This window comes from Nanorana parkeri, unplaced genomic scaffold (assembly GCF_000935625.1).
Source record: "Nanorana parkeri isolate BGI_ZX_2015 unplaced genomic scaffold, ASM93562v1 scaffold251, whole genome shotgun sequence".
In the NCBI taxonomy this organism is placed as follows: Eukaryota; Metazoa; Chordata; class Amphibia; order Anura; family Dicroglossidae; genus Nanorana; species Nanorana parkeri.
Window position 1 is genome coordinate 549770 of NW_017306519.1, and position 7978 is coordinate 557747.

General features: G+C 42.1%; 1 protein-coding gene across 2 annotated transcripts in view; it reads right to left on the bottom strand.

Annotated features, from left to right (window-relative positions):
• Positions 1-6445: 6445 nt before the first annotated feature.
• The window catches only part of PHPT1 (phosphohistidine phosphatase 1), a 12709-nt gene continuing 11176 nt past the window's right edge, over positions 6446-7978 (bottom strand). For both annotated transcript variants that reach the window (XM_018556755.1, XM_018556756.1), the window contains exon 3: positions 6446-6988. In XM_018556755.1, the coding sequence (XP_018412257.1) occupies positions 6896-6988 (93 nt within the window). In that variant the 3' untranslated portion in view covers positions 6446-6895. The remainder of the gene's footprint in view (positions 6989-7978) is intronic.

The window sequence follows — 7978 nt, forward strand, 5'->3', positions numbered from 1 at the left end:
CCCCATAGTACAATGAGAAAGGGTTAGAACATCTGACTATGTTTTTTTATGCTTGACCGAGTTATTCTATTCTGGTGACAACCGTCACCTTTATTTTCTGTACTGGTGTCACTGGGTGAAGGATAATCTAGCCAATGGAGTCACAGATAAAAAAAAAAACCTGTTACAACAAAACTAAGAAAAAGTTAATACATTTTAAAACAACCCCTCACTGACCTCTGTAGCTGCAGGTACTGTTCAGTAACTCATCCTCAAAATCTGCAGCAGAAGCTTCTACGTTTTCCTTTCCCTTTCACCCTGTTAATGCAATGCACCAGACTGCAACAGTTATCGGAACCTTAGAGTTTATGTACTGCCTTTTAAGAAGAAGTATTTCTTCCGGCTCCTCAATGTCTTTCTCTCCTCCTTCATGCTATTCTCCATTGCTTCCCCTTCTATTCTATTGGACAAGTGGGCATGGTTAGCTCCCGTTCACCCCTCTATCTCCTGAGCTCTCTGTCCTGTGTTCTTTGCCTTTGTCATTTAACATTTCCCTTCTCTGCTTTACCAAAAATGAGAGGTTGTCTGTGGTTGATGCCAGCAATGATCTCTGATCTGAGACGAGCTTGGTTCACTCTTACATGGGAGCTCTAGCTACTTTTTGTTTGCCATGTTTTCAATGTTATAATTTAAGATCCAATGTGATATATACTATTACTTTAATAAGTACAATTGTTATTCTGATTATTTGCTGGGTGTACCACTTTTTTGTATGACTGACTTGCCACTGTGAACCTTTGTTACAAAAATATAATATGAAATAAATGTAAAAAAAATTAACATGTATTTCAACGTTCATAGCTTGGCCACAGCTCTACTTTAAAGGAGAACTATGGGGTCAGTGTTTTTCCCCATAGTTCTCCTAAGGATCACAGGAGGACATATACTAGCGTCCTCCCGTGACCCAAAGCTCAGTATATCGCAAGCTACAGTTCGCGGTATACTGAGACCGCCGCAGCCGGATCCTGACATTACTGTCAAGATCCACCCTGCTGCGTGAGTGACAGCTGGCTCTCTGCAGGGAGATGATCGAGAAGTGAGCGAGCGCCGGTATGTTTTCGCTCACTTCACGATCTACTGAGCCGACCTGTGACAGTTTCATTGTCACACGTTGGCTCGAACTATGAGGTGGAGTGAAATTCACTCACCTCATAGTTCTCCTTTAGGCAAGCTATGATGGTCTGAACTACAACTAAACAATATTGTATCATTGTGTACGTTTGTGAGTACACGTGAGGAGGAAAAGGTAAAGGTAGGAAGGATACCAAATACTTTATGTGTACATGAATTTAACCATCAATAAAGGAAACGATGATTGCCTTTCAAAACTCTGGATTAATGGGATTACTGTCAGATAATCTCACGGCTGAATGTGCAGAAATGACATAAAAACATATGTTAGGCTCGGCATGCCAACACTAGTACAGGAAAGAGCCTTCCTATAAAATTCAGGGCACGGTGGGGCAGAGGAAGGCTTCCTGCCAGCCCAGCAGATGCCAGTTTGATAATAATAGGAGTAATTCCAAATGATGTCATATCTTTCTGAATGGGAATTTTAGCATTTTGGATCACAATAAGGGCACATACACATAAGGTTCATTCAAGTCTTCTTGAAACCCTTAATTGCTTCCACTAAACAAGCTTTAAGCAGCATTTGGGAGGCTCTTTTCAACCTTAAACACAGCTTTCGATTTGATTGAAAATATGGTTAGAATAAATCAATCAAATTTATCTATCTATCTATCTACAGTTTATATAAAAACAAACCTATCTATATAGTTACCTTCCCGAAACTTCCTGCACAACATGGAGTTCTGCACTTTTAGAATCTAATAAGATTTTATGACATGATACAGTGCTGTCAATACTTTTTAGGCTGGGAAGGTGTTCAAATAGACTAAAGCAAACCTGTGCGTTGCCCAAGGTGTTTTCTTTCACCCCCCTTCTGGTGTGCTCAGCTGCCCCACATGAAGGAAATACCCTGGAAATGGAAGAGCATGCCAATCACTTCCCTTCCTTTCATGTGACAGTTCTGGTACTTGGCTGAGAAGACAGTCCTTAGGCCTGTGTAAGCACAGACTAGAGTCACTCAGGGCTTACACAGACCTTCCATTCTTCGCTCAGGGAGGCTGACTGGAGCGGCAAGAGATTGAAGAAAGGGTAAATATATGTTACTGGGGAAGGGTACATTAAACCAAATGTGTTCTTTTTCCCTGCATGGGCAAATCATAGGTGTGCTTTAAAGAAGAACTCTGTAAATGTAAATAAAACAAAACAAACAAACAAAAAACTTTCCCTTGTAGTGGGGCTACACTTGCACTGCAAGGGTTAAGTGCTCATTTTTGTCTAAAGGATTCTAACAAATAAGATATACTCTCCTGATCCTCAGTCCTGCAGCGGTCAGCACTCACCTCTCTCCCCTTCCTCTCCGGCTATGGAACTTCCCCTTGGCATCCTCACATCTAATGCAAGTCAATAGACCTGCATAAGAAGTGATGAAGTCAGCGGTCCTTAGACCACTAAAGCCTGGGGGAGAAGAGGCTGCAGGGACTGGTCTAGCAGGGACTGAGGATCAGGTAAGCAAATCTGCTTTATTTGAGCCCCCTTGACTAAATGAGCATATAACTATTGCGGGGCAGGGGTAGCCACACTATAAGGGTAGGTTTTTGTTTTTAACATTCCCGGAGTTCATCTTTTTCAATATTCAAATAAGTGTACAGCTGACACAGGAAGCTGCAATAGCAAACAGTGATGTCACCATCCTGGCTATGTTGTGTGGCTGGTGTACATGAATAGCAACATTGGCTGAAGAGGATTACACACATTTTAGAACGTAAAGCAGTTTAGCAATATCAATTTAAAGTGTATTTCCACTTTTGAAGCCAAATTTGGATAACACCTATTTTACATTTGTCATATGTTCCCATTCACATAGCATAAGCTTAAAAAAGCTTTAGAAAATGTATCCTGCAATTTACATTGCTTTTTGCTTGTTAAAACTACTTTTCTTCTCCTTCTTTGTAATGTTAGGAGGGGCTGTAAGGGTTTCAACCCCGTTTGTACTGTGCTGGCTGACTTCATTCTAATTTGTAGATTTGAATACGGTCTGTCCTAATACAGGGTTAAAGGATTCAAAGCCTGGTTCCTGCATTGTATGTTAATGAGAAACACATCTCACACAATCCTGTCATTAAGAACAGATTACTCCATCAACGCTTACAGGCATTGACGGATGAATCTGCTGCTGCCTGCATTGTATTCAAAATACATAGTAAAGACCAAGGTCCATCCAGTTCTGTGTGTCTGTGTGTTTAATACTTCCCATATCCTTGTATATTTAGTGTCTGAAGAACTCATCTAGAAGTTTCTTGAACTTATCTACACGATCAGTGGATACCACTGCCTGTGGATAGGAATTCCATATTTTTACTACTTGCACAGTAAAAAAACAAAAACCCTTGCGTGTTCTAAGATTGCACCCCCTCTCTTCTAACCTCTTGTTGTGTCCGCATGTTCTGAATATTGTTCTCGGTGAAATCAACCTGTTTCGAATATTGGTGTCCCCGTTGATGATATATAAAACTGCAATAAGGTCCCCTCTTAATCGCCTCCTTTCTAAGAATATGTTTTATTGTTGAAGGCGGTCTTCATAGCTCAGGCCTTCTATCCCTTTCATTCTTCTCAGGCATCCTTCCTAAGAGTTGGCGACCAAAATTGCACCACATACTCAAAATCAGGCCGAACCAGTGATATACAGGTGAAACTCGAATAATTAGAATATCGTGCAAAAGTAATTGCAGTAATTGCTGCAAAAGGGGCCCAAACCAAGTACTGAGTACATATGCATGCTTGTACTTTTCAGAGGTCCGATATTGTTCTATGTACAATCCTTGTTTTATTGATTGCATGTAATAATCTACTTTTTTGAGGTTGTGGATTTGGGGTTCTTGGGGTTTTCATGAGCTGTAAGCCATAATCATCACAATTATGACAAATCACGGCTTGAATTATCTTGCTTTGCATGTAATGAGTCTATCTCATATATTAGTTTCACCTTTTAAGTTGCATTAGTGAAATAAATGAACTTTGCACCATATTCTAATTATTCGAGTTTCACCTGTACAAGTGGAAGTATTATTCTCTTAGCCCTTGCTACAATCCCTTTTAATGCAGGACCGTATCAGGTTTGCTGTGCTGGCCGCTGCTTGGCATTGCAGAATCTGTGATCTATGAGCCCCCCCAGGTCCCTTTCCATGTCCGTCTTCCCTAATGCAGCCCCCCCTCCCCCCCAGATAGTAGTTTGCGCACTCGTTCCTTGCACCTGTGTGCATAACCTTACATTTTTCAACATTAACTCGCATATGCCAATGTGTAGCCCATGCTTCGATTTTATCCAGGTCTTGTTGAACTGCACATATCTCCTGTTTACAATTTACTGCCCTACAGTTTTGTATCATCCACAAAAATGGAAATCAAACTATCTATCCCAAGCTCTGTGTCGTTGATGAAATTGGTCCCAGGACCAACCCCTGGAGCACCCCACTCACAACTTTAGCCCAATTAGAGAATGACCCATTTATTACTACCTTCTGGGTCCATTTTTGCAGCCAGTTTTCCACCCATGTACATACAATTTCCTCCAAACAGATAGACCAAAGTTTGTGAATGAAATGTTTGTGAGGTACTGTATATTCCTCTGTCTAAATTAGTACTGACCTCCTCGTAAAATGTTCATAGATTGGTCCGACAAGAATGGTCCTTCATGAAGACATGTTGGTTTCTACTTACGATACCGGTTTCATTAACAAATTCCTGCATGTAGCCCCTTATCATGCCTTTGAATATTTTGCACACTATTGACATTAACCTGACTGGCCTATAGTTACCCGGTGTACTCCATTTCCCCCTTTTGTATATTGGTACCACATATGCTCTCCACCAATCATCCGCTACCATACCAGTCATAACGGTGTCCATAAAGATTATGTAGAGTGGTCTGCCTATGACCTTGTATGGTCTAGTTTCTTGAGTACCCGTCAGGTCTTGGGGATTTGTATACATTTAATCTTTCTAGCCTCTGTACTACTCTGCTCTCTGACAGCCACTGAGATATGTTAAAACTTTTATTAGTGTTGCTTCAGCTGCTGCCCTGGTTGTTACCAATGTACGCCTCATCTGTAAAAACAGATTGGCTGCATTCGGCCGAGAATTTTCCAATGGCTCCTTTGATCAGCTGATCAAGCGATGCCAGGTGGAAGGGTGCCAGCAGCGACACCCATGGTACAAATTTCCGCCAGTTCATCAGGAACCGGCCGAAATTCGAACCATGTGTACCTGACTTAAGGCCCGGTTCCCACCTGGGCGTTTTTCCGCGCGTTCGTACCTCGCGGAAAAACGCTCAAACAGGGAAATGCCATTATTTTCAATGTGCATGGTTCCCATCCGGGCGTTTTTCCGCGAGTACGAACGTGCGGGAAACCGCCCTACGCCCAAAGAAGTACATGTACTTCTTTGGGGCGTTTTGGTCGGGCGTTTCCATTGGGATACAGCCAAGTAGCCCTCGGAAACACGCGTTTGTCGCGGTAAAAACGCGCATATTCGATACGCCTAGGTGTGAACCCAGCCTAAGTCTTTCCATAAGGGCAGGTCATTGTGAAGGTGCTCAGAAAAACATTTTCTCTGCTGCAACAAAACTTCTAAAAGGGTAATAAATATTCTTTTAAATAATTTGTTGATATGCTGCGTGAATGGGAATACCTAACAAAACATTTAGAGGGGTTTTCATAAATTTGACTGCAAAAGTGGAAATATGCTTTAAGTGTAATCAGTTCTTGAGTTTGAGTTACCATGTGATAATCAGCAAATGTAAAAAACTTTCCCCGGTTTAATTCACACAATAAATAGTAGAAAAAAAGATAAACACAAGTTTACTTTATTGAAACAGGAAATGCTGGGTGTTACCATAGGAGGACACTGGTTTATAGTGAAGGCGGACATTCTGTTTACTGAACCAATATACATAACAACCGCCAATGTATTCAGTAGGATTTAAAAACGTGATCTAAGCAAACAGTAAGTCTGCAATGTTACTGGTACAATGATTCATTTTGAATAAAGTTTAGTCAACAAAATGGCTTACCCCATGTCTAGACAAACTGTACACCAGGGGTAGGCAACGTCGGCACCCAAGGTGTTGTGGAACTACAAATCAAGATTGACAGCTACAGGCATGATGAGATTTGTAGTTTCACCACAGCTCTAGTGCTGAGGTTGCCTACCCCTGATGAACACGATAATTCACCTATGTGGTAATACATCATTGCCCTCTTGTGGTCATAAGACAGACCTACACTTCATAGGCTTCTGTATTACATATACTACAAGAGGAAGGAGATTTATAAGGAAGCCTGAACTGAAGTACGAAGGCTGCCATTAATGACCTTGATCCAGAAATTTTCACTGCCTGGCTGTCCAATAACTTTGGAGTCACTGACTCAGATAAAGCAAGCAGAATAGTCCAAGCAAGCAGAATAGTCCAAGTAAAATGAAGAATTCCTGAATCCCATATTTAGTTCAGTTGAATTGGTTCAATATGACAGCCAGGGATTTGGTCATTTATAATGACAGGTCAGCATTGTTACTTCCATAATTCCTCAGTAGAGGCTTCCTTTCATTTCACACAGTGATTTAACCTGTTAATGAGAATTACCTAATCTGCAACCCGCTGTAATCGACTGGCAGCAAAAGCGATGAATAGCAACAACTGTGTATAGGAAGACTAAAATCTCCTGTGTAGTTTAGGTCTTAGACCGGTAACACTGTGCCCCAGAATTCCGTATGGCCATTCGATGCCTCGTCAGTATCCTTCGTCTGACCAGGTGACTTCATAGTCTGGGTATTTAGTCTTGATCAGCCCCATAGTAACAGAGTGTTTGGCCCGACCAAAACCCTACAAAAGATGAGAGAATGTGCGGTTAGTGTTTTATGAACTCCTTTTACTAATCAACCAGTAGATAGGCTATCCAGAGGCTAGAATTGATTTTCTTAGGTGTACTTCTGTAAAATTTCTTCTGCATCAGTTACTGCAGGCTAAATACAACATTTTACGTTATATCAGTCTGGCCCAGAAGCACTTTGCAAATCCTGCTGAATTTATCTGGAATTGATTTTACGCAACTCATATGAAAGTCAGATTGAGCAAATTTACTGAATTTAGAACAGGTGCAATTGTATGGAATTGGTGCACACACTGACTTCAGTAGTTGCCTTGCGTAAATGAGCAATTCATATGACCCTGTAATTAAAGTGACACTGAACTCAGGAGTTGCATCTTAAAAATACATTCAAGTACCTTAGAGAGTAGAGAGGCTTTCGAAAAATACAGACCGCTCTCTTGTTATATATAAAAATACAAATTGATTAACTGCCTCCGGGCCGGCCGTAGTAGAAAAACGGCCGGCCCGGAGCTCTCTAGATCTGAGTGGGCGTCTTTAGACGTCCGCTCAGACACGCACCCTCGCGCTCGGTGCGTGCGAAAAGGTAACAGGTAGCGATGCCTGTTACCATACAAGCGATCCGCCGGCTTTAGAGCCGGCGGATCGCGTGTATGGGGTGCCGATCGGTGTCGTATATTACATCACTTCCGCATTCTCGTGTCACTCTCCAGCTTCAGAAGCTGCAAAGAAGCTGATGGAGCAGATCTGTGCTTCATCAGCTTCTTTTGGGGGCTCCTAGGTGACATTTGGGGTCTTCAGCTTCTTTGCAGCTTCTAAAGCTGGAGAGTGACAAGAATGCGGAAGTGATGTATTATACAACACTTCCGCATTCTTGCAGAGGAGAGGGGACCGGAGGGAGCTCGTGTACCGAGCTCCTTCTGATCCCCTGTGACACAGCCGACATGCTGATCCCCGGCTCGCACCGGGGCACAGCGGAGCCCGGG